The 27,475-nt window shown below is 37.1% G+C and overlaps 1 protein-coding gene across 6 annotated transcripts in view; it reads right to left on the reverse strand.

The window, feature by feature from the left end:
- The window catches only part of CDC42SE2 (CDC42 small effector 2), a 190,927-nt gene that overhangs the window by 33,161 nt on the left and 130,291 nt on the right, over positions 1-27,475 (reverse strand). For all 6 annotated transcript variants that reach the window (XM_058717539.1, XM_058717798.1, XM_058717449.1 and 3 more), the window contains one exon: positions 3,262-3,611. In XM_058717539.1, the coding sequence (XP_058573522.1) occupies positions 3,262-3,315 (54 nt within the window). In that variant the 5' untranslated portion in view covers positions 3,316-3,611. The remainder of the gene's footprint in view (positions 1-3,261; positions 3,612-27,475) is intronic.

The raw sequence follows: 27,475 nt of genomic DNA on the forward strand, positions 1-27,475 counted from the left end.
ACTGGTGAAAATGTAATCCTTGACAGTATCATTTATAACAAGTTACACACAATAACTTAAATGTACAGGTAAACACACATTCACTAAAATATATATTCATATTATGTTTAAATTAGAACCTTTCCCATTAAAGTCAGGAAAAGCAATGATGTTCACACATCACTGGCACTATTCAACGTTACACTGGAGGTCTTAGTTAATGCAGTAAGACAGCAACAGGACAAAAGATTTACTTACTAGAAAAAGACTAAAAAAAAAACATTGTTACCATAAAAGATATTTTGAAAATATAAAGTGTTCAATAAGTTGGTTAAAAGATTAGTGGATAAAATTTTTTTATTTCCTATATACTAGTAAAATTCTATTAGAAAATGTAATAGAAAAACAATTCGATTCACAACAGTATTAAAAGACCCTAAAATATTTAGAACAAATCTAACAAGAAATGTGCAAAATGATGAACTGATGATGAATGATGAAGTTTTAAAGCTTTTCTACAAGAATATTAAAAGGTTTATGTAAATGAAAACATATGGTATGTTTCTCAAAGGGATTGTCCAGAATTTTGAAGACATCAATTCTCACCCAATTACACTCTATATATAATGCAATCCTAAAGTAAACACCTGTTGGATTAGAAATATGCATTATAGGGGAGTGCGGGTGGTTCAGGGAGTTGAATGTCTGAACTTCGGCTCAGGTCATGATCTCACAATCTGTGAGTTCAAGCCCCGCTTTAGGCTCTGACAGCCCCACCAGGCGCTGACAGCTCAGAGCCTGGAGCCTGCTTCGGATTGTGTGTGTGTGTGTGTGTGTCTGCTCCTCCCCCACCCACACTCTGTCTCCCACTGTTTCTCAAAAATAAATAAACATTAAAAAAAAATTTAAAAAGGGGTGCCTGGGTGGCTCAGTCAGTTAAGCTTCTAACTTCAGCTCAGTTCATGATCTCACAGTTAGTGAGTTCGAGGCCCACATTAGGCTGTGCTGACAGCTCAGAGCCTGGAGCCTGTTTCAGATTCTGTGTCTCCCTCTCATTCTCTGCCACCCACACACACACACTCTCTCTCTCAAAAATAATAAACATTTGAAAAAAATTTTTAATTAAAAAATATGCATTATGAAATATTTTATATAAAGAAAAACCTAATAAGGAACCATATAAAAACCAGCTACCTAACAAAATATTACCAACATAGTTGAAAAACAGTATCTATAGAATAGATATCCTCTATGATACAGCAAAAATTTACTTAGTAACTACAGCAATTAAAGCAGTATGGGAGTGACACAGATGTAACCATTATGAATAAAACCAAAAGAAAAAAGAGACTTCAGGAATGGACCCTGAAATATATGAAAAAACATAGTATATAGTAAAAGTGACATTCCAAATCACTAATACAAAGATTATTTAATAAACTGTCTGTAGAGGCTACTGGGTGTCTCAGTCGGTTAAGCGTCCGACTTCAGTTCAGGTCATGATCTCGCGGTTTGTGAATTTGAGCCCCGCATCGGACTCTGTACTGACAGCTCAGAGCCTAGAGCCTGCTTCAGATTCTGTGTCTCCCTCTCTCTCTGCCCATCCCCTGCTTGCACTCTGGTCTCTATCTCAAAAATAAATATACATTAGAAAAATTTTAAAAATAAACAAACTGTCTTTAGATAGCTGATTAGCATGAAAGAAGAGACCCCTACCTCACACCACACAGAAGAATCTTCCATACTTCATGGATCAAAGAGTCAAATGTAAAAAACAAAATTATAATAGTTGTAAAAGGGGAAAAGGCAGAGTAAATGGCACAAGGAATCTGCATCCAAACACAACAAATGCATTGGCAAAATCCGTCTTGACAGAACTATTTTAGAACTCTGGAGTCTATTCAAGGCTTGCAACCTCCAGGGAAGACTTCGAAGATAAACTACAGTTAATTTCCCCTCAATCTCAGTTCTTACTAGAGTAGCAGCTACCCATCCCCCACTCCTAGCTGTGCAGAGCAGCTTACCACATCTTGCAGAGCCAGGGTGGGCAAAAATCAATCCGTCCTCTAATTACCTGTGCTTCTCATCAAAAAAGAGCAAAGAGGTGGGCAGCCCTTGTACCTCCCCTTCTGGCTCAGCCACTTGTAGGGGATTTAAAAGCTGGCATCCTTTCTCCTCTCCCCCCAAATCCCTTCATTTTTTCATTTTTTCCCCCTTGAGGAACCAGACATAAAAGACTAAGACATTCAAAAATCACTGCATGTATACCCAAGAAAAAATTTAAAAGTGACAGCACATGCTCTGGAAAAGGCTCAGAAAATATCTGAGAAGACTTTAAGATTACACCTCATTCTTCCTTTTATGGTCTTACAAGTGTAAACCAAACAATACAAACTCACTTATTCAGCCAGCCAGCCACCCGGCTAACCAGCTGGCATCTATAGCTACATTCTCCAAGGTAACAGATCTGATCCTGAAAATACAAAGTAAATATAGTCAGGGTCCCTAAAGAATTAAAAGTGTGGTAGCGAGACTGTACAAGGGTTATTTACCATGCAGAAGCTCCATGTCATAACAGAAAAATGAACTAAGGAGCTAGTAGGAATAAAGATGAGGTAATGGCTAAGTCAGGAAAAAGCTGGTGGAGATTTTATAGAGGTTATTTGATGTACACATCTTAAAAGATGAAAAGAAAATGACACTTTGGAGGGCAAGATTTAGGAAGAGGTAACAATATGAGTGTACAGGTTAGAACGCACAAAAGTGGGGCATGTACCAAAAAAAGTCAGCTAAGACCACTTACTATCTATAGGACTTTGAGCGAAAAACTGAATCTATTTCAACTGAACAATAAGGGTAATGGTATCTTCCTCAGAGGTACTGTGAGGAAAAAGAGGTGGTAGATCAAGAAGGATGTAAATGCAGTCTGGCTGCCACACCCTTCACCTGCTAACTTCCAAGGCCAACTCTACTGTTTTACCTCAAATTGGAGTCTCCACCTCTCACTGTTCCTCTAGAAGCCATGTACTCGGTAGAGGAGGACAACATCCTCACTCATGTACAATGATCTAGCACAGTTCTTGACACATAGTATTTACCCAAAAAACAGGTGTGTTTTTTTTTTTTCTCTAACCAGATGTTCAGAGTTCCCCTAAACTACTTTCTGACACTCCTGAGATCTGCCCTCCAATTACTGCTACAGTCCTGATTCTCAGCTTAAGAACCAGTGGTATGTTTAATAAGCACCCTACCCAATCTGTACACATATTACATCATACTTACAGGCTGAGGCTGTTCTGCAATACAGCAGTTGAAACATAACCAGAATTCACTCATGCTTATAGTCCACAGTATAAAGCACCAATGAGCACCAATGAAGTTCTTGAATCTTAGCTCAGGAAGCTTCACAAAGCACGCTCCTTGAGATGCTGAATGTCCAAAGATACCAAAAAAATAATTTTATTACTTCTCTGTGTTTTTGCTCCTGGAAGTCAAGTATCTTATACAGATAATTCAATGAAGAAAGTCAAACTGTCTTTCTTTCTTTGCTTCTGGCTCTACAGAAACTTGTTTCTGAACCACCAGGAAGGTACAAAAATTCTTGTCTTGACTCAAGGCCTCTAACAGGTAATCTAAAAAAAAAAAGAAAAAAAAAGAAAACAAGTTATTTTACTGATCATTAGATTTCTCAATTATTTTCTCATTTTCTCATTATTTTCTCAATCTGTGATAAAAATATTTCCCTAAAACATAAGCATTGAAAAAAAATCAAGATTTTAATAATCTGATATTCGACAAAAAATTTTTAATGTTTATTTTTTTACTTTGAGCACGTGAGCAGGGTAGGGGCAAAGAAAGGAAGAGAGAGAATCCCAAGCAGCCCCCACGCTATCAGTGCAGAGTCCCAATGGGGTTGGATCTCACAAACTGCAAAATCATGACCTAAGCTGAAATCAAAAGTAGGACGCTTAACCAAGTGGGGCACCCAAGCACACCACAAAAATTTTTGAACATTTTTTTTGAGTGTTAGGTATTAAGAATATAGCAGTGAAATAAAACAGAAATCCTTGCTTTCATTAGGCACCCTATTTTATAACTATAAAAGTATTAATTATTCTAATAAATTTGTCTAATCACTAACTACAACACTATGACTGCCATATAAAAGTCTCAAATTCCAGGCAGAAATACTGATCATTTTCATGTTTCTTCACTTGAACACTGTTTTCAAAAACAACCCAGAAATAACTGGTACAGCAATCAATTCTTCTTACTCATTTTGTGAATTAAGACATTAGATCCCTGCCACCACCAACACCACAATCAGCGTCAGTAAAAATAGTTTATATCCCACTGGTAGTCAACCAAGCTGAGTCGATCAGAATACATGTCTGCCAATCTTCTTTGTGAACTTGGGCTAAGAGTGAACCTATCTTTTCTTCTTGACTGCCAAGATGTTGATTTTAAGGCCTTAGCCAACTAAATTCCAAACTTCATGCAGATGACCATTCTGAGATAATAATGCTGACAAGGAGACAAGAGAGGAGAAAATTTAGACGACATGAATCTCTGCTTCCTGTCATCCCTAAGACTAGTGTGACCTATGGGCCGGAGCTGTGTTTTTGTGAGGCAGTGTTTCTCTCTCTGCAGCCTGAAGCTACACTGAAGTGGATTTATATCACCTGCAGTCTAGTACAATTATCATGTGAAGATGTCCAGTAGACCACTGGATATACAGCTTTGAAACCAAAGAAAATTCCTTGAATTATCAAGAGATGATAAATGAAGCAATGAATCTGAAATTCTAAAGTAGCATAAAAAATAATAAAGAAAGCAGTATCATGAAAAGCAAAGAGAATCTAATAGAGAACTCTAAGTAAGTAAGCATTATTAAGTTAGTGAGTTACTAAGTAAGCAAGTTAGGAGCATTTAACTGATGGGTAGAGAAAGAAAAGTCTACCAAGAATATCTGAGTGCTATCAGAGAGAGAGAGAGAGAGAGAGAGAGAGAGAGAGAGAGAAGGAAAACCAGCTACTTTGGTGATCCTGCTTCAAAGAGGAAGGAGATAACATAATTAACTGACATGGAGAGAGCAAAGACAGAAAAGAGTCCATTAGAATATGGGCAGCGAGGAGTCTGCTTGGGATTCTCTCTTCCTCTCTCCCTACCCCTCCCCTGCTCTCTCTTGAGTGTACATATGCATGCATGCTCTCGCTCTCTCTCTCAAATAAATAAACATTTTAAAAAAAGAAGACAACGATGAAGAAGAAGAATGGGCAGCAGTTACATGGCCCTGGTTACATCTGTTTCAGTAAAGTAGTATGGGCAGAAATCGGATTAGAGTGGGTTAAGAAGTGAGTGAAAGGTGAGAAGTAAAGGCAACAAATGTTAGGAAAAATTTCCAGGAAGACAGGATACGAAGTTTTAGGGGTGCCTGGGTGGCTCAGCTTGATTAAAGCATCTGACTTTGGCTCAGATACAATGAAGAAAAAAGCCATCCTGGAAATGAAAAGATCAAAGACCAAAGATGCATTAACAATATTCCTCAAAGATCTGTTAACATCTTTGTCCCAAGCAGTCATATGTTTATAAATTTTTGAAAACGTTATAAATTTATAAGCTATGCAAACTATAAATCATAAACCATCACAGGCCCTGAACATTAAGTGAAATAACATTCCTCCTTTTCACTGTCTCCAAAACCAGGACTCGTATAATAGGAATGATAGTAATTTTTATATTCGTACACATGAAGATCTTCAGTAAAGATAAATGCATCTTATGTTTATGTCACAAATGTAGTACTCTGCTTCTACGAAGTCCAGAAAACAAGTCTCCTAACATACCACAGAAAAATGACATGTTAAGATTTAAGCCTACATTTAAAGAGAAAGATGAGAAGGAAGAAAATTTACATTCTTGCCATAGTTAACAATTCAGAACAGGGAAGATTTATTTTCAAGCAAGGATGAACATTCCTCATCTCACTCAAACTTCCAAAACAAAGAAGTGGCAGTGTTACAATTGATTCTGTCCACTGAAGTAGGTAAATAATATGAAGGTTTAAAGGCTCAGAAGAACAGTATGTTTCACTTACTTCCTTCTTAAGAAGAATATAACAGGAAAGAGTTAAATTCACAATAACATGAACATTATTTCAGTGTTGCATTTAAGAAGTTTAATTCCACCCTGAATCAAAGACAAGAAGTCACTGTAAAATAAGTCACTGAGATGAAACAAGCACAGCAGAGGGAATACAGTCAATAATAAAGTAATAACTTTGTGTGATGACACATGGAAACCATACTTGTGACAAGAATTTCATAATGTATGTAACTGTCCAATTTCTATGCTGTAAGCCAGAAACTATGTCAACTATACTTCAATTAGAAATTAAAAAAAATTTTAATGATAAAAAAGTCTTTGTGAAATGAAGTATCTTTTAACCAGTTCCACAAAAACAAAAATACATCTCTGTTTAAAACTGCAAATTCTTTACGCTCATCATTGTTGCAACACAGACATGGTAAAACTCCAAATCTATTGAAATATGAGGTTAATTTTTTTTGTTCCAAGTTTTTATTTAAATTCAAATTAGTTGACATATAGTATGTTATTGGTTTCAGAAGGAGAACTTAGTGGTTCATCACTTACATACAACACCCAGTGTTCAACCCAACAGGCACCATCCTTAAGGCCCATCATCCATTTAGGCCATTCCCCCACCCACCCACCCCCCGCCACCTCCCCTCCAGCAACCCTAACTTTGTTCTTTATACTAAAGTCTCTTACAGTTTTCCGCCCTCTCTCTTTTTACCTTCTTTTATTTTTTCTTCCCTTCCCCAAGTTCATCTGTTTGGTTTCTTAAATTCCACATATAAGTGAAATCATATGGCATTTGTCTTTATCTGACTTATTTCACTTAGCATTATACACTCTAGCTCCATCCTGAAATCTGATGTTTAAAACTATTGTTTAATTTAATTTTCTTATCTACATATAAAGTCAGGTAAGTTTCCTTCTTATCTGGAAATTATGTTTTTCAGAAACCACCTTTAAATATTAATTTTGGATTGGGAGGTGTTGTGGTTTTTTCTCCTTTTAACCAAGTGTGCTTTCTGCTTAATACTTGAAAATAATAAACGGCTTCCTAATTTACAATCCATAATATTTCATTATGCCACATTTTACCAAATTCAAAATTCCTTCCCATTTAAAGCACAGCTATTAATTTGTGAATTTTAAAATACACAATTTCCCACTCGCAGGTAGTACTTTGAAAATGACATTCACAAGACTTCCTTCATGTTTAGTTGCAGAATTATTTTTTTTGAAGTACACTAATCTGTGCTTTGTTTTTGAAAAGGATAAACAGCTGAAGTTATTTCCACCTAGATAATACATCTGGAGAAACATACTTTCAGACCAAGAGGTTATTTGCAACTCCACAGATGTGTATTTGTTAAGTAAATACATAACTCTAAAAATGGTTCAAACATGCCTTGGAACGTCATCCCAATACATTTTCCATCTTCTTGCTTTTCTTAAACTTCCTCTTTAGAATTATTTTTCGGAAATGTATAGACTTAAAATATTTATACATACCCATCTTGAGACAAGTACTAAATTTATCACAAAAAAATGTCACTAATAATATATATACTATAGTTACTTTCATTTCTTGAACTGCCAGTTGCTTAAAACATGCAACATGATGTTGCAACAACATCAAAATCTACACTTGGCTTGAAACACAGCTCAGCATATGCTGGACATGTAAGGGGTCAGACTGGTCTACAGACCACAGAGTATTTCACAAACACAGAGATTCACAAGATACAAAATTTTAGTAAAGCTTGCAGTGAATTATCTGGCTATTTATCAACTGAGCAGAGCTTCCTTGAATTAAAAGCTGGTCTCTTGATTTTTAAAGAGATTGGCATGAATAAAAAACTGTGGTAGTATTCTCCACCATCAGCTTCCACTCCTCCTCACTTTCTGCACTTAAATGCTACAGACGTTCGCTTTATATACTTGCATGAAAACGTTTCCTATAACAATGTAAAGAACATCCTACCCAAGGTAAAACTGTTTCTTAAACTTCCAAAGAAACAATAATAAAGCCTTGATTTAAGACACAGAAGGGCACCTAGCTGGCTCAGTCGGTTGAGTGTCCAACTTCGGCTCAGGTCATGATATTGCACTTTATGAGTTTGAGCCCTGCATTGGGCTCTCTGCTGTCCGTGCAGAGCTTGCTTCGGATTCTCTATCCCCCGTCTCTGTACCTCCCCTGCTCATGTGACCCCCCCCTTAAAAATAAACATTCTAAAAAAACAGGAAACTGAGACACATCTTTAGCTAAACAATTTCTTTTTTGTAGATTATTTTTATTTTTATTTTTTCCCAATATATGAAATTTATTGTCAAATTGGTTTCCATACAACACCCAGTGCTCATCCCAAAAGGTGCCCTCCTCAATACCCATCACCCACCCTCCCCTCCCTCCCACCCCCCATCAACCCTCAGTTTGTTCTCAGTTTTTAACAGTCTCTTATGCTTTGGCTCCCTCCCACTCTAAAGTTTTTTTTTTTCCTTCCCCTCCCCCATGAGTTTCTGTTAAGTTTCTCAGGATCCACTTAAGAGTGAAACCATATGGTATCTGTCTTTCCCTGTATGGCTTATTTCACTTAGCATCACACTCTCCAGTTCCATCCACGTTGCTACAAAGGGCCATATTTCATTCTTTCTCACTGCCACGTCGTACTCCATTGTGTATATAAACCACAATTTCTTTATCCATTCATCAGTTGATGGACATTTAGGCTCTTTCCATAATTTGGCTATTGTTGAGAGTGCTGCTATAAACATTGGGGTACAGGTGCCCCTAGGCATCAGTACTCCTGTATCCCTTGGGTAAATTCCTAGCAGTGCTATTGCTGGGTCATAGGGTAGGTCTATTTTTAATTTTTTGAGGAGACTCCACACTGTTTTCCAGAGTGGCTGCACCAGTTTGCATTCCCACCAACAGTGCAAGAGGGTTCCCGTTTCTCCACATCCTCTCCAGCATCTATAGTCTCCGGATTTGTTCATTTTGGCCACTCTGACTGGCGTGAGGTGATATCTGAGTGTGGTTTTGATTTGTATTTCTCTGATGAGGAGCGACGTTGAGCATCTTTTCATGTGCCTGTTGGCCATCCGGATGTCTTCTTTACAGAAGTGTCTATTCATGTTTTCTGCCCATTTCTTCACTGGGTTTTTTGTTTTTTGGGTGTGGAGTTTGGTGAGCTCTTTATAGATTTTGGATACTAGCCCTTTGTCCGATATGTCATTTGCAAATATCTTTTCCCATTCCGTTGGTTGCCTTTTAGTTTTGTTGGTTGTTTCTTTTGCTGTGCAGAAGCTTTTTATCTTCATAAGGTCCCAGTAGTTCATTTTTGCTTTTAATTCCCTTGCCTTTGGGGATGTGTCAAGTAAGAGATTGCTACAGCTGAGGTCAGAGAGGTCTTTTCCTGCTTTCTCCTCTAGGGTTTTGATGGTTTCCTGTCTCACATTCAGGTCCTTTATCCATTTTGAGTTTATTTTTGTGAATGGTGTGAGAAAGTGGTCTAGTTTCAACCTTCTGCATGTTGCTGTCCAGTTCTCCCAGCACCATTTGTTAAAGAGACTGTCTTTCTTCCATTGGATGTTCTTTCGTGCTTTGTCAAAGATTAGTTGGCCATATGTTTGTGGGTCTAGTTCTGGGGTTTCTATTCTATTCCATTGGTCTATGTGCCTGTTTTTGTGCCAATACCATGCTGTCTTGATGATGACAGCTTTGTAGTAGAGGCTAAAGTCTGGGATTGTGATGCCTACTGCTTCGTTCTTCTTCTTCAGAATTACTTTGGCTATTCGGGGCCTTTTGTGGTTCCATATGAATTTTAGGATTGCTTGTTCTAGTTTCGAGAAGAATGCTGGTGCAATTTTGATTGGGATTGCATGGAATGTGTAGATAGCTTTGGGTAGTATTGACATTTTGACAACATTTATTCTTCCAATCCATGAGCACGGAATGTTTTTCCATTTCTTTATATCTTCTTCAATTTCCTTCATAAGCTTTCTATAGTTCTCAGCATACAGATCTTTTACATCTTTGGTTAGATTTATTCCTAGGTATTTTATGCTTCTTGGTGCCATTGTGAATGGGATCAGTTTCTTTGTCTTTCTGTTGCTTCATTAGTATATAAGAATGCGACTGATTTCTGTACATTGATTTTGTATCCTTCAACTTGGCTGAATTCATGTATCAGTTCTAGCAGACTTCTGGTGGAGTCTATCGGATTTTCCATGTATAATATCATGTCATCTGCAAAAAGTGAAAGCTTGACTTCATCTTTGCCAGTTTGACGTTTGATTTCCTTTTGTTGTCTGACTGCTGATACTAGAACTTCCAATACTATGTTAAGCAACAGCGGTGAGAGTGGGCATCCCTGTCGTATTCCTGATCTCAGGGAAAAAGCTCTCAGTTTTTCCCCATTGAGGATGCTGTTAGCTGTGGGCTTTTCATAAAAGGCTTTTATGATCTTTAAGTATGTTCCTTCTATCCCGACTTTCTCAAGGGTTTTTATTAAGGTTGCTGAATTTTGTCAAATGCCTTGTCTGCATCGATTGACAGGATCATATGGTTCTTATCTTTTCTTATATTAATGTGATGTATCAAGTTGATTGATTTGCGAATGTTGAACCAGCCCTGTATCCCAGGAATGAATCCCACTTGATCATGGTGAATAATTCTTTTTATATGCTGTTGAATTCGATTTGCTAGTATCTTATTGAAAATTTTTGCGTCCATATTCATCAGGGATATTGGCCTGTAGTTCTCTTTTTTTACTGGGTCTCTGTCTGGTTTAGGAATCAAAGTAATACTGGCTTCATAGAATGACTCTGGAGGTTTTCCTTCCCTTTCTGTTTTTTGGAATAGCTTGATAAGGATAGGTATTATTTCTGCTTTGAATGTCTGGTAGAACTCCCCTGGGAAGCCATCTGGTCCTGGATTCTTATTTTTTGGGAGATTTTTGATAACCGATTCAATTTCTTTGCTGGTTATGGATCTGTTCAAGCTGTCTACTTCCTCCTGATTGAGTTTTGGAAGTGTGTGGGTGTTTAGGAATTTGTCCATTTCTTCCAGGTTGTCCAGTTTGTTGGCATATAATTTTTCATAGTATTCCCTGATAATTGTTTGTATCTCTGAGGGATTGGTTGTAATCATTCCATTTTCATTCATGATTTTATCTATTTGGGTCATCCCCTTTTCTTTTTGAGAAGCCTGGCTAGAGGTTTGTCAATTTTGTTTATTTTTTCAAAAAACCAGCTCTTGGTTTCATTGATCTGCTCTACAGTTTTTTTAGATTCTATATTGTTTATTTCTGCTCTGATCTTTGTTATTTCTCTTCTTCTGCTGGGTTTAGGCTGTCTTTGCTGTTCTGCTTCTATTTCCTTTAGGTGTGCTGTTAGATTTTGTATTGGGGATTTTTCTTGTTTCTTGAGATAGGCCTGGATTGCAATGTATTTTCCTCTCAGGACTGCCTTCGCTGCATCCCAAACCGCTTGGATTGTTGTATTTTCATTTTCATTTGTTTCAGTTTCATTTGTTTCAGTTTCGTTTGTTTCCATATATTAATTTCTTCTCTAATTGCCTGGTTGACCCACTCATTCGTTAGTAGGGTGTTCTTTAACCTCCATGCTTTTGGAGGTTTTCCAGACTTTTTCCTATGGTTGGTTTCAAGCTTCATAGCATTGTGGTCTGAAAGTATGCACGGTACGATGTCAATTGTTGTATACTTATGAAGGGCTGTTTTGTGACCCAGTATGTGATCTTGGGAGAATGTTCCATGTGCACTCAAGAAGAAAGTATATTCTGTTGCTTTGGGATGCAGAGTTCTCAATATATCTGTCAAGTCTATCTGATCCAATATATCATTCAGGGCCCTTGTTTCTTTATTGACCGTGTGTCTAGATGATCTATCCATTTCTGTAAGTGGAGTGTTAAGGTCCCCTGCAATGACCACATTTTTATCAATAAGGTTGCTTATGTTTGTGAGTAATTGTTTTATATATTTGGGGGCTCCAGTATTCGGCACATAGACATTTATAATTGTTAGCTCTTCCTGATGGATAGACCCTGTAATTATTATATAATGCCCTTCTTCATCTCTTGTTACAGCCTTTAAAGTCTAGTTTGTCTGATATAAGTATGGCTACTCCAGCTTTCTTCTGACTTCCAGTAGCATGATAAATAGTTCTCCGTCCCCTCACTCTCAATCTGAAGGTGTCCTCAGGTCTAAAATGAGTCTCTTGTAGACAGCAAATAGATGGGTCTTGTTTTTTTATCCATTCTGATACCCTATGTCTTTTGGTTGACGTATTTAGTCCATTTACATTCAGTGTTATTATAGAAAGATATGGGTTTAGAATCATTGTGAGGTCTGTATGTTTTATGCTTGTAGCGATGTCTCTGGTACTTTGTCTCACAGGATCCCCCTTAGGATCTCTTGTAGGGCTGGTTTAGTGGTGACAAATTCCTTCAGTTTTTGTTTGTTTGGGAAGATCTTTACCTCTCCTCCTATTCTGAATGACAAGGACTTGCTGGATAAAGGATTCTCGGCTGCATATTTTTTTCTGTTCATCACATTGAAGATCTCCTGCCATTCCTTTCTGGCCTGCCAAGTTTCAGAAGAGAGATCAGTCACGAGTCTTATAGGTCTCCCTTTATACGTTAGGGCACGTTTATCCCTCGCTGCTCTCAGAATTTTCTCTTTATCCTTGTATTTTGCCAGTTTCACTATGATATGTCGTGCAGAAGATCGATTCAAGTTACATTTGAAGGGAGTTCTCTGTGCCTCTTGGATTTCAATGCCTTTTTCATTCCCCAGATCAGGGAAGTTCTCAGCTATGATTTCTTCAAGTACACCTTCAGCACCTTTCCCTCTCTTCCTCCTCTGGAATACCAATCATGCATAGATTATTTCTCTTTAGTGCATCACTTAGTTCTCTAATTTTCCCCTCATACTCCTGGATTATTTTATGTCTCTGTTTCTCAGCTTCCTCTTTTTCCATAATTTTATCTTCTAGTTCACCTATTCTCTCTTCTGCCTCTTCAATCCGAGCCATGGTCGTTTCCATTTTACTTTGCAGCTCATTTATAGCATTTTTTAGCTCCTCCTGTCTATTCCTTAGTCCCTTGATCTCTGTAGCAATAGATTCTCTGCTGTCCTCTATATTGTTTTCAAGCCCAGCGATTAATTTTATGACTATTATTCTAAATTCACTTTGTTATATTGTTTAAATCCTTTTTGATCAGTTCGTTAGCTGTTGTTATTTCCTGGAGATTCTTTTGAGGGGAATTCTTCTGTTTGGTCATTTTGGATAGTCCCTGGAGTGGTGCGGAACTGCGGGGCACTTCCCCTGTGCTGTCTTGAATAACTCGAGTTGGTGGGCGGGGCCACAGTCAGACTTGTGTGTACCTTGTCTTCCCCTCTCCTAGGGGCGGGATTCACTGTGGGGTGGCATGGCCTGTCTGGGCTACTTGCACACTGCCAGGCTTGTGGTGCTGGGGATCTGGCGTATTAGCTGGGGTGGATAGGCAAGGTGCACAGGGGCGGGAGGGGCAGGCTCAGCTCGCTACTCCTTAAGTAATCTGCTTTGGGAGGGGCCCTGTGGCACCAGGAGGGAGTCAGACCTGCTGGAGGGATGGATCCGCAGAAGCACAGCGTTGGGTGTTTGCACGGTGCAAGCAAGTTCCCTGGCTGGAACTGGTTCCCTTTGTGATTTTGGCTGGGGGATGGGCGAGGGAGATGGCGCTGGGGAGCGCCTTTGTTCTCCGCCAAATTGAGCTCTGTCATCCCAGGGCTCAACAACTCTCCCTCCCGTTGTCCCACAGCCTTCCTGCTCTCCAAGCAGAGCTGTTAACTTATAACCTTCCAGATGTTAAGTCCCGCTTGCTGTCCGAACACACTCCATCTGGCCCCTGCCAGTTTGGCCAGCCAGACTTTGGGGCTCTGCTTGGCGGGTGGGCCGCCCCTCTGCCCCAGCTCCCTTCCGCCAGTCCGTGTAGCGTGCACCGCCTCTCCGCCCTTCCTACCCTCTTCCGTGGGCCTCTCGTCTGCGCTTGGCTCCGGAGAATCCGTTCTGCTAGGCAGTTTTCTGGGTTATTTAGGCAGGTGTAGGTGGAATCTAAGCGATCAGCAGGACACGGTGGGCCCAGCGTCCTCCTACGCCACCATCTTCTCCCAATTATATGTCTGTAGATTATTTTTAAAAATTTTTTAATGTTCATTTATTTTTGAGAGACAGAGTATGAGTAGGGGAGGGGCAGAAAGAGAGAGCAAGACACAGAATCTGAAGCAGGCTCCAGGCTCGGAGCTGTCAGCACAGAGCCCAACATGAGGCTCGAACTCACAGACCATGAAATCATGACCTGAACCGAAGTTGGATGCCCAACAGACTGAGCCACCACAGCACCCCTGGATAATTTTCACTGACATGTTTTTGAGGGAAAGCAGCAAGGTACAAAATAATATACATGGAATGGTTTCATTTACATGAATTTCAAAAATTAGTTAAACTAAACTATTTTGTTTAGAGATACACACATTGGTAAAAGGAAAGCAAGGAAATTACTGTAATAAATGTCAGGAGAGTAGTTACCTCTAAAGTTGAGGGCAGGGATTGAGAATAAGCCCATGCATAAAAAGCTCCTGGCATGCTGGCAATATTCTACCTCCTGATCTGGCTGTTATACTTGGTTTATAATTATTCATTAAAGAATACATGTAAGTTCTATGCAATTCTCTATATATTTTTAAGTAACAATTTAAATGAAATGTAACTAAAAGAAGCAAATCCTAACAGTGTCCACTTGATCATAGTAGAATGATAAAGATCAGGAATGGAAATGCAAAACATGGAATCAAGCAAAAATGAACATCCTTGCTACAGACTTTGAAGGACGTGGTGAACACACTGGGGTTGGGGCAGGGGATGAAGTCTCTGGTTCTATCAAATGCCAAAGAAGTTTTTGCCAAAAATGCAAACATTATTAATCAACAACCAAGCAAAAGCACAAATTATCAATAAAGCTTATTCACAGCTACACCAGCACTAAATCTGTCCCAATCTGAGTAAAATGGTTCTTTAATACTGACCTGTGGTACAAAATCCTTTTGAAAAACTACCTACTTATCACAGCCCTACTTTTCTGTGGCTAATCAGGTTTCTGTAACTACTAAAATAAATGGGGTAATTTTTTTCGTATATTTGAAATGACTAATTATATGTTAGTCTTCCTGCAGCTTCATATAAATGTAATCACACAGTATATGCTCTTTAAAAAAAAAATACCTGACTTCTTTCATTTAGCATTTTTTATGAGATTTACTTATGTTGCTTTTTTGTTTTAATTTTTATATTTATTTTAATGTTTGTTTATTCTTTAATGATTTTTACATTTTTATTAATTTTTTCATTTTTTAAATTTTATTATTATTTTTTAAATTTACATCCAAATTAGCACATACTGCAACGATTTCAGGAGTAGATTCCTTAGTGCCCCTTACCCACTTAGCCCATCCCCCCTCCCACACTCCCTCCAGCAACACTTTGTTTGTTCTCCATATTTATCAGTCTCTTCTGTTTTGTTCCCCTCTGCGTTTTTATATTTTGTTTCCCTTCCCTTATGTTCATCTATTTTGTCTCTTAAAGTCCTCACATAAGTGAAGTCATATGATATTTGTCTTTCTCTGACTGAATAATTTCACGTAGCATAATACCCTCCAGTTCCATCCACATAGTTGCAAATGCCAAGATTTCATTCTTTTTGATTGCTGAGTAATATTCCATTGTATATATACACCACATCTTTATCCATTCATCCATCGATGGACATTTGGACTCTTTCCATACTTTGGCTATTGTTGGTAGTGCTGCTATAAACTTTGGGGTACATGTGTCCCTTCAAAACAGCATACCTGTATCCCTTGGATAAATACCTAGTAGTGCAACTGCTGGGTCGTAGGGTAGTTCTATTTTTAGTTTTTTGAGGAATCTTCATACTGTTTTCCAGAGTGACTGCACCAGCTTGCATCCCGACCTCTACTTTTTTCTAAATAGATTTAACTGTACAGATACAGTACAATTTGTTTATTCATCCGTTGATGGCTACTACTGCTTTTCCAGCTTTTTGGTTATTAAACATAAGGCTATTACAAACTTGTTTGTACAAGTGTTTGTATAGACAGACGTTTTTATCCCTCCAGAGGAAACAGGAATGGAATTGCTGGATCTTACTCGAAGTTTAATTTTAACTTGGTAAGAAACTACTGACCAATTTTCCAAATCCATTATACCATCTGCACCTGTGCCAGCAAGAATGCGAGGCCCTGCTATTCCACAATCTTGCAACTGTTTGTATTGACAGTCTTCAGTGTTGGTCATTCTAGTGGGTATGAAGTAGTATCTTACTGTGGTTTTATTTTGCACTTTCCTGATAACTAATGGTAGTCTTTTCATAAGCTTGTTGGCCATTCATATGTCTTCTTTGGCCATATTTGTTCAGATCTTTTGCTCATTTTTAAATTTAGTTGTCTTATTCTGTTGTGTTCTTTATATATTCTAGATCAACTCAACTGTCCAAAATATATACTGTGAATATTTCTTCCTGGACTTTTTTTTTTTTAGTGACATCTTTTAAGTATGTTTTTTAATTTCATGAAGTCTGACTTAACAATTTTATAACTTATGTTTTTGGACTAAGTTCTTTGCATTTCCATACACATTTAGAATCAGTTTGTCAATTTTTACAAAAAGTGTCCTATATTCTGAGATTAAATTTTTCTAACAATTACAAAACAGAAAATCACATCTTAATAATATTGTGTGTTCTGATCGATTAACATGGCATATCCAATTGAATTAACTGACTTTGTAGTTTTGAATGTAGAGACTTTACATGTTTTGTTTTTGTTTTTTTTTGCATCAGTTTGCTCCTCAACATTGTTTATACTTTTCATATGAAAGCTTTAAAATCTAATGTAGTCAAATGTCAATTTTCATCCTGGATTAGGGGGTTTATTTTACTTGAAAAGTCATTCCCTATCCCATTATAAACCATTATTCTATTATAAACCTATCATCCCATATAGCACTGGTTAGGTTTACTTTTATAAACTGACTTGGACATTAATCATTTACATTTTATAAGTTTCATAAGGTAACATTTTCATAATATACTCAGGCTTTATTTTCCTCACATCTTCCTTTTACTCTCTGAATTAAAACCAAGTATTTGACACCAAACATGAACATATCATTGTGTTTAGGGATGTAGTAGAGATTTTTCTGGCTCAAGCGTGCAAGGGTTTACAATACAAACACAGAAGAAAGTAATATTCATGGACACCACTCTCTCATGTTCTACTCCCCACATTTCTTCTCCTCCTTGTATGAGAATGACTGCTATGTTTACCTTTTCCTCCCTTTAATAATTTTCCTCCTTTTCTTTTCTTGCTACTTTTCTTCTTTCCATTTTTTGGTTTCTCTCCCTCCCTTTTTCTTTCTCCCATTTCCATTTTATTATTCCCTCCCCTTAAACATTTCTTTAGCTGCCTCGATTAGAAGTAACAATTATGTGACACATAGCCTCTCAATGTATTAGTTGATGGATTGAAACCTCTCTTATCACTCTGAACTTTTCATCTAAGTCCAGGCAGACATTTATATACACCTGCATATGAACATCTCATTTAGTCTCCTACTTACCTGAAACACAGTATGAAAAACTGAATTCACTGCCCTTTCCCTCATACTTGTTTTTATGTTACGTTTCTTGGTGGGTGGTACCATCACCTACTGTTTACCAGGACACACACTGGAGTTCTATTCTACTACCAGAAGTTCTTGGAATAAATCCACACTTGTACAATGCTTTCTTACATTTTAACAAATCTCTGTCACTCAAATAATACAAGCACATAGATTTTTAAAAGTCAAGTAATGGGGCACCTGGGTGGCTCCGTCGGTTAAGCATCTGAATCTTGATTTCAGCTGAGGTCATAATCTTATGGTTTGTGAGTTTGAGCCCTGCATCAGGCTCTGCGCTGATGGTACAGACAGATACTGCTTGGTATTCTCTCTCTCACATACACACATGCAGATACTATTCCGACCTCTATTGTTGCTGATGAGAAGTTCATGGTTAATCTCACTTTTGGTCCTTTGAATGTAAATGTGTTTTTTCCCTATGGATGCTTTAAAGATTGTCTTTCCATTTGGCTTCCACATGTGCTCTTTCTCTCAAAATAATTAAACTTAAAAAATAAAATAAAAATAAAATAAAGTAATAAAAAGCTATTAAAAATCAGAAATCTCTAAAAAATAAAAACACGAAAAAACAAAAAAACCTCTTCATCTCCTGGTGGTAGTAATTTTTAATTTACCAACATGTTTTGTCTAGTATTTTTAATCATAAATATGTTTATTGCTACCTGTTGAGTTGCTGATTTTTTGATAACTTAAACTGACTTTCTCTTAAAACAGATGAGAATAGGTCTTTTCTTTCCACACTATCTCCCATCTTCAAACTCCATATCACTGTCATCATCACCACTAGATAATTACAATTTTTGGTTGAATCAATATTCAATGTTTCTGTTCTTATAAGTGCTACTGCAAAAACAAGTAACATTAAAATCAGCTATCCCTTCTTCAATCATCTTTTGTTTTCCCTGAGGTTAATAAGTGCTCATCTTTTTTATTTGCTTAGCTTTTCCATGCGCATGTATCAGAACTGTAAAATATTTTAATTAGATCTGTAATTTCCAAAAATGTAACCATATGCACAGATGTACAAATTCAAATTTTTTTGGTTTCTTCACAAAACCTAGCTTCTTGCTTCATTTCTGACTAGCTGCTCTCTAGGCACGTTCCCTCAGTTCCTTTCCTGTTTCTAGTAATTATGTATTACTTTTTCTTCATTTTCCTCAGCTTATTTATAAAATCACATACTCCATCACCTTTTTGTATGTGAAAATAGTTGATTTACTCACACCTTCCACAGTCCAGTAGCTTCTGAAGGAAGGGGATATAGGAAGGAAAATGTTTTAAATCCTTGCATTTAACATTTGACTGAGCATTTGGTTGAGTACAGGATTTTAGAGGCACTGTTTCACTCTTCTATTTCCAGAGTTGCTAAGAGGTCTGGTGACATTCTAATTTTCTTTACATTCTAGGTGAAAAGTTTTCAGTTTTCTCAAAGGTTTAAAGATTTTCTCTTTACTCAAAATTCTCAAATTTCAAACACATAACTTGGTTTCGTCCTTTTTCACCCAATGTGCTGAGGACTGAATGAGCTCTTTCAAAAACAATAGTATCCTTCAGTTCAGAAAATGTTAAGTATTCACGCCATCGGGCTGCTGTGTGAAGTAAACAAAATACTTATACTTGGCACATGTAAGTACAGAATGATGATGATGATCAATAGTTATCAACATTTATCCATTTCTTTGATAGCCACTCTATCTTGTTTCTCAATCCTTCCTTTAAAGTTGAATTTCGATCTTCATAAAGTACAGACTTTAGAGGTTTTTTTAATAATACATGCTCTTAATGATTATCTGCAAGTGGTAAGCTTCCAGTTGTTTCTCTAAAATTGTGGGAGAGGTGGCGTTTAAAATTTTTAATTTTAAAACAATTTACTTATAGAAGAGTTATCAAAACAGAAATCTCCCATCTATCCTTCATTCAGATACATTGATAACACAGTTTCTATATTATGCCCTTAATCTTGAATGACAGTTTACCAGCTAAGTATAAAATTCTTGGTTGACAGTGCTTGTTCACAGTTAATCTGACTTTTGGTCCTTTGAATGTAAATGTGTTTTTTCCCTATGGATGCTTTGAAGATTGTCTTTCTGTTTGGCTCCAGTTTCATAGAATCTCTAGTTTCAGGTTCATTTCTAATTATTTAAGATTCTTCCACCTGTTTCTCAACTGCTATTTAATTTTCACTATTAATATTTTCCCCCAACTTTGACTTTTAATTCAATCATCAAAATTTTTATTTCAACAAATCCTACATGGTTGTTTTGCAAATTCACTTATTTCAGTGTCTTAGTTGTTTATTTAGACACTTTAGACTGGATTTCTATTGTTTTTCTGATCTGCTAAATCAGTTCCTAGTCTTCTAATTAGCCTTCTTATGTTGTCTGCTAACTCTTCCTCATGTTGGACTACTTCCTTGTAATTATATTATGAGTTTATCATCACTGGGAGGTTGTTTTTCTGGTCAAAGTCCCATGCTCCTTGGCTGAGGAAGAATCCCTACACAGCAGCTGCATTTGCTAACACTTAGATATCCACAAGGCCAAGTTCACAAAATCAAGTATAAACTTTAGTTCCTTCACTTGGAATTCTCATACCACATGGCTACTATGCATTCATATGGAGGTACAAGCTTGGAAAGACAGTATGGTGTAGAGGTTTAGAACTTAAGGCTCTGAAACTAGACAGCCTAAGTTCCAATCCTGAATTCCTCTACCTACTAGCCGTATGATCTTGGACTTGTGTGTGTGTCTCAGTTTCTTCTTCTATAAAATGGAGTTTATAATTTTATCTACCTCAAAGATTTATGTGAGGGTTAGATGAGTAAAGTTGCTAAGCACAGAGGGTGGCAAACAAGTTTAAATAAATAACCAACCAACCAAACGGTACTGTTTTTACTGTGTTACCATTATCGTCATCATTATTACATCATTTTTTTTCTCTTCACCCAGAGAACTGAGCAGAGATAAGCTTCCTTGATGCTTACCTAGGCAGGTGGACAAACTTTTCTAGTCAGTCTCCCTTCTTAGATGGGAGTAGCACACATAAAAAAACACATGGGTCAAAAATAAAAACAAAAACAAAAAAAATGAGTCTATTTATTATCATTTATATTTAACAGAGAGAATAAAGTAGGAGCAGTAAAGAAAAACAAAACTTACCTACGTCAATTAAATTAATCCCTTTGACAGTAATGACATATTTTCCACAAAAGCAAATTTAAATGTATATATAATTTGTATGTCTATGGCATACAGCAAGATTAACAGTATCAAGAATACTCAGCATATACTTTAAGTAATTCTAACTTAATTCATCAGTTACTAATTATTTAAAAATACATTCATATATAAATTGTATTTAGTCAGGTTTGCTCTTCTTGGTATAGAAAACCTTGGTATCAGAGATTTAAACTTTCAGAAGGGAATGCTCACTCAGTACCTAGTTACTGCCTGAACTGTGTGCCAAGTCTGTTTTGCAAAAGAAAGGCTGAGGGGAGGTAATTAAAAGGCCTGAAAAATGAGAAGTATGTGTAATTCATGCTTCTTAGTCAGGCATGGAATCTCCTATCAATCCCCTGAGGATGTGAAAGTCAACTGAACACAAACTGTGGTCATTTATCTGGATGTAGAACTAGGTAAGGCAGAGACCAGTCTTTGATTTTGTGTTCCAGATTCATCCCAGAGAGAAAAGATCACTGTGGTTTTACATTTGATTCCTACTTGCTTTGTGGTAATTGCCTGAGAACTTTTTGTTAACTTGATACTTTCCCTAAATAAATGAGGTATTCTCGTCTGTCAGTGATTCTTTCGCTGGGAGAAACTTTTACAAGATTAATTTGTTTGGATAAGAGAACTCTGTCACACTCCTTAAAGAGTTCTCTTAGCTGTTGTAAATTTCTCCACCCCCAACACTACCATAAAAATTAACATCAGATTGTATTAACAAAGTGCCTAATATCTGATCTGGCACAAAGTAAGAGCTGACTTATGTTATCAGGTTATCAAGTTTCTTCTCAAGTCAAACATCAGGCAGTATCAACAGAAGGTCTAGCACCAGATACAGTTTGTTCTGTAGCTTAAAATGATTCACAGATTTTCTTCTTAGAGACTAATAATACCTACAGAAAAAAATTTTCTAAGAATTACATATGTACATAATATCTTTTAAGTTCCAGATGGAGCTGATGAACACAAACAAAAAAGCTATATACATCACATTTCACTTATGTATTTCTCATCATTAGTAAGTTAAAAACAAATGACGACACATGTGACACAAGTATGCCCACTGCTAAAGACTAACCAGACTACAGGAATTTATTTACAGCTCTCAAACTTATCATAATTTATTCTTTCAACAGTTGCTTAGGTCTCCAAAAAGATGTTGCTAAGGCTAATTAGGTAGGGTAGACAGAAGAAAAGGAAACAAGTGTAGAAAAATACGGCCTATATAAATGGTGTATCAAAAAATATACCATTAGCTTTATTACAAATGAACAACAATCAAGATAAATCATATTTATTACAAGTAAAAATCACTGGAATCCTTATATTGTGTAAGTGAACTATTGCTTCTGGTATTAATATAAAACTTACACAAAAAACTGTTCTCACACCTACCGAACAGATTTTTTATCTACAAATGCACAGAACTATTTCCATAGGTTTTTTAAAAAAAATTCTAGAAAATACCATCCTGAAATTCTGTTCTAATTTTACAGAGGAAATGAAAAGAAAAAATTAAGTCAATGCCACCAACTGGAAATCAAAACATGGTATCTTGTGTTCTTAAGAATACAAAAAAGCAGGGCGCCTGGAAGACTCATTGGTTAAGCTCAGGTTTAGGCTCAGGTCATGATCTTATGGCTTCTTTGTGGAACAGAGCCCCACACTGGGCTCTGCACTGGCAGCATGGAGCCTGCTTAAGATTCTTTCTCTCTCTCTACCCCTCCCCCACTTGTGCGGTCTCTGTCTCTGTGGCTGTCAAAATAAATAAACAAACTTAAAAAAAAAAAAAAAAAAGAGTACAAAGAAGCAATATGCTGCCTGGAGTCAGAATGGGTTTCTATTTTTCCAAAAGAAAAATCTCTAAACTCTTTAGCAAAACCTCTTACAGGCAGATTAAGTTCATTAAAACTTAATGTTCTGCCCTGATAAAATAATACAAAAATTCAAGTTGTCAAAGGGCAAAACTTGCTGTTATCTTTATCTTTTAAAAAGTTTTCTTACAAGGGGCTCTTGGGTGGCTCAGTCAGTTAAGCGTCTGGCTCCTGATTTCGGCTCAGGTCACAATCCCACGGTTTGTGAGATCCAGCCCATGTCGGGCTCTGTCTGACAGGGCAGAGTCTTCTGAGGAGTTTCTTCTTCTGTCTCTGCCCCTCCCTTGCTCGTGCTCTTTCTCCCTCTCTCTCTCAAAATCAATAAAAACGAAAAAATAATTTTTTAAGCTTTCTTATTATATACACGCTAAGTGCATTTATACAATTATTTTTTAAAACACAGTGAAATTACATTCCCTAAAGTTAAAGCATTTTTTGTATTTTAAATGATCCTCAAAATATCTTGAAAAAAATTACTCAAATCTGCTATTCTCCTTCCTTACACATGAACTTTACAAGAATAAGGTATATGTATTTAGTGTATTACTAAAACAGAGAAAAATTAAGTTGGAATTTGTATGAAAGGTTAAAGATATATCTATGTGGGATCCTAGTCAGTGGTTAATATCTATTGCCCTTTTTGGTTGCCTAGAGAAAATAATATAAGGAAAAAATACTTCTCCATCACCTCTTATCTTCTAGCCCTTAAAATGAAATTTAATATATTTCTATGAACACTGTTGAGACTTTACATGTAGACAAAAACCTAAGAAATATTTTAGAACAGATCATCTTACAGTATGATAATCTCAAAGATCACAGTCAAAAAATTCAATTTGGGGACAACACAAAGAAAAGTGAAACACAAAGTATAAAATACCTGTTGTAACTTATTATCAGTGAAGTCTTCCATTGCTTCATTCAACTTTAAGTGCACTCTATCAGTGAGGAAATTAAAAAGTACACTCACATTTGGCATCTTTTAAAAATATCTCTTTACACAAATCATGTAATCAGTAACCCTCTGATAACTCAGAAACCAACTTCAGAAAATGGGATCGAGAGAATGGAGTAGGAAGATCCTGACCTCACATTCACTCAAGGAAACACCAAAATCTACAAATATATACAGAACTACCTTTGACAATAAACTCAAGACTAACAGAATGGATCATACACACTGGGATATTAAAAAAAAAAAAAAAAAGCCACAATGATAGAATAGGAGGAGCAGAGAGGCAGTTTAGTCAAGACCCACACCCCAGTGTTAATGACCCACAAAAAAGGATGAATATCACAAATATAAAAGCCATCTATGAAGAAAGAAGGTCTGAGCCCCACATGGTTCTCCACATCCCAGGGTGCCTATGCTGGAAAGAGACACCTACAGTGTCTGGCTTTGAAAACCAATGGGATTTACATCCAAAAGAGCCAGAGGGGAGTAGGAAACCAAGACTCTGCTCTTAAAAGGCACACTGAACCTCAGTGGCTCAGAGTCCCAGCACAGAAACTACAGTCTGAAAAGTGCCTGGGTTACATGTGAAGGAAATCCACTGACTAATTCTAGGGCATGTAAAAGATGGGTAACAATCGGTTGGTATGTTCTCTGGGGAAGTGCTTATGGGTGCCCGTTTTCTTACCCTCATCTACTTAGCAGGCCTGTAAGCACCATTTCTGACATTCTCCATCTACTATGCTAGCACCACTCACCCTGCTCCAGCATTATCCTGTGTACTTGCCTCACCCAAGCCACTCAAGTAACTTGGAATCCCTCCCAAGCAGCACCCCATTCACTCCCACCATAACTGCCAAGTAGCCTTGGCTGTTCCTGAGACCCTCCTAAACATTCTGCCCTGGGGGAGCAGTCCCATACACTAAAACTTCCAAAACAAACACAACCTTACCTCCTAGCAAGCTGCCCAAAAGACATGCCTCGCCATCAGCAAATCCCAGCTGTCACAGCACGGCCTGATATCTAGCCACACTGTGGGCCGGCCCTTTACCAGTGCACCTACAACAGTCCTGATTGGGCTTCTCAGCCACACAAACGGCACGCCAGCCTTATGCACCATCATGCATGCAGCAGTTGATGGCTAGACCTCAACAGACAGCCAGACGAGGGGAAAGTCCCGTAGACCAACAAATCCACTTCATTGCAATCAATCCATCCACAACAGGAGGGTAAATGCACACCACACAGGGAACATTCCTGGAGCACATGCCTCAGGTGACCAGTGGAATTTGCGCTACAGGGCCCAACAGGCCAGCTTCTGCATAAAGACACTACTTAATGACCAGGAGCTGTAACAGATCTACCTAACTAATAGAAACAAGCAGAGACTAAGGCAAATGAAGAGACAGGGGGAATAGATTTCAAATGAAACACGACAAAACTTCAGAAAATGAACTAAATGAAAGAGAGATAAGCAATCTACCAGATAAAGAGTTCAAAGTAACTACCTAAAAATGCTAATCAAGCTCAGGAAAAGAATGGACAAAGACAGTAAGAACTTAAAAGCAAGGAAAATACTTGGAAAAAAAAGTAAGCGGAAGAATACAACCACTAAAATTTAAAATACACTAGAGGGAATCAGCAAATTAAATGATTCAGAAAAACAGATCAGCAATTTGGAAGACAGTATAGTGGTAACACCAAATCCAAACAGCAAGAAGAGGGGAAAAAAGTGATCTGAAAAACGAAGATCACTAAGAAAGAGACCACTAAGAAAGAGACCACTAAGAAAACATCAAACATACTAATATTTGCATTATAAGGGTCCAAAAAGGAGAAATCAAGGAGAAAGGGATAGAAAATTTATAAACTTATTTGAAGAAAATAGATGAAAACATCCCTAACCTGACAAAGGAAACTGACATCCAAATCCAGGAAGCAGATAGAATCCCAAAGGCACCCACACTACAATCAAAGTCCAAGCAGTTAAAGAATCTTAAAAGCAGCAAGATAAAAACAAACAAAAAAACTAAATACTACAAGGGAACGCTCATAAGGCTATAAACTGATTTTTCAGCAGAAACTTTATGAGCGAGAAGGGAGAGACACAATATTTTCAAAGTGTTGAAGGGAAAAAAACTTAAAATCAAGAATACACTACACAGCAAAGTTATCACTCAGAACTAAAGGAGAGATAAGCAGTTTCCAAGACAAGCAAAAGCTAAAGAAGTTCACTGCTACCAAACTGGCCTTACAAAAAAATCTTAGAGGGACTTCTTTAAGAAAGAAAAGGCCATAACTTCGAGTGAGAAAATTAGAAGAAAATCTCACTGATAATAGTAAACATATACAAGCATACCCCAAAAATATTTTGAGTTCAGCTTCTGACTACCACTATAAAGCAAAGAAAAAACATGTGACGGCTATACAACATGCTACTAAACAACCAATTTCAACAAAGAATCAAAGAAGAAATCAAAAACCACATGGAGACAAGTGAAAATGAACACAATGATCCATAATCTTTGGGGCACAATGAAAACAGCTCTAACAGGGAAATTTATACCAAAACAGGCCCACCCTAAGAAATAAGAAAAATCTCAAACACTCTAACCTTACCCCTAAAGCAACTACAAAAAGAACAAAATTTAAGGTTAGCAGAAGGAAATAATAAAGATTAGAGCAGAAATAAATGAAACTGATATTAAAAAGAATGCACAAAATCCATTATACTGAAAGCTGGTTCTCTGAAAAGACAAAACTAGTAAACCTGTAGCAAGGCTCATCAAGAACAACAGAAAGAGCTCAAATAAATAAAATCAGAAAAAGGAGGGATGCCTGGGTGGCTCAGTCAGTTAAGTGTCTTTTGTTTTTTGTTTTTTTAGTGTTTATTTTTGAGGGAGAGTCAGAGCACAAGCAACGGAGGGGCAGAGAGAGAGGAAGACATAGAATCTAAAGCAGGGTCCAGGCTCCAACCTGTCAGCATAGACCCTGACATGAGGCTCAAACTCACGAGTCCTGAGATCATGACCTGAGCCAAAGTCGAATGCTTAACTGAGACATCCAGGCACCCCATGCTCTGACTCTTGATTTCAGCTCAGGTTGTGAACTCAAAATAAGTTAAGTAAAATAAACAAATAAACTTTAGAAAAATAAACAACTCTTAAAAAAAAAAAAAAAAAAGGAAATCAACCCCATTTATAATCACATCAAAAAGAACACCTAGGAATAAATTTAAACAAGGAAGTAAAAAAGACCTGTACTCTGAAAACTGTAAGACAATGACAAAAGAAACTGAAGACATAAATAAATCGAAAGATATCCTGTGCTCATGGATAGCATATATTAATATTAAAAGGTCTGTAATACCCAAAGAAACATATACATTAAATGCAATTCATATCAAAATACCAATGGCATTTTTCATTTAACTAGAATAAAGAATCCTAAATTTTATATGAAACTACAAAAGACCCCAAATAGCCAAAGTGATCTGGACAAAGAAGAACAAAGCTGGATGTATCATGATCCCTGGTTTCAAATTACACTACAAAGCTACGGTAATCAAAACTGTATGGTGCTAACACAAAAAG

The sequence above is a fragment of the Neofelis nebulosa genome, chromosome 1 (assembly GCF_028018385.1).
Source record: "Neofelis nebulosa isolate mNeoNeb1 chromosome 1, mNeoNeb1.pri, whole genome shotgun sequence".
In the NCBI taxonomy this organism is placed as follows: domain Eukaryota; kingdom Metazoa; phylum Chordata; class Mammalia; order Carnivora; family Felidae; genus Neofelis; species Neofelis nebulosa.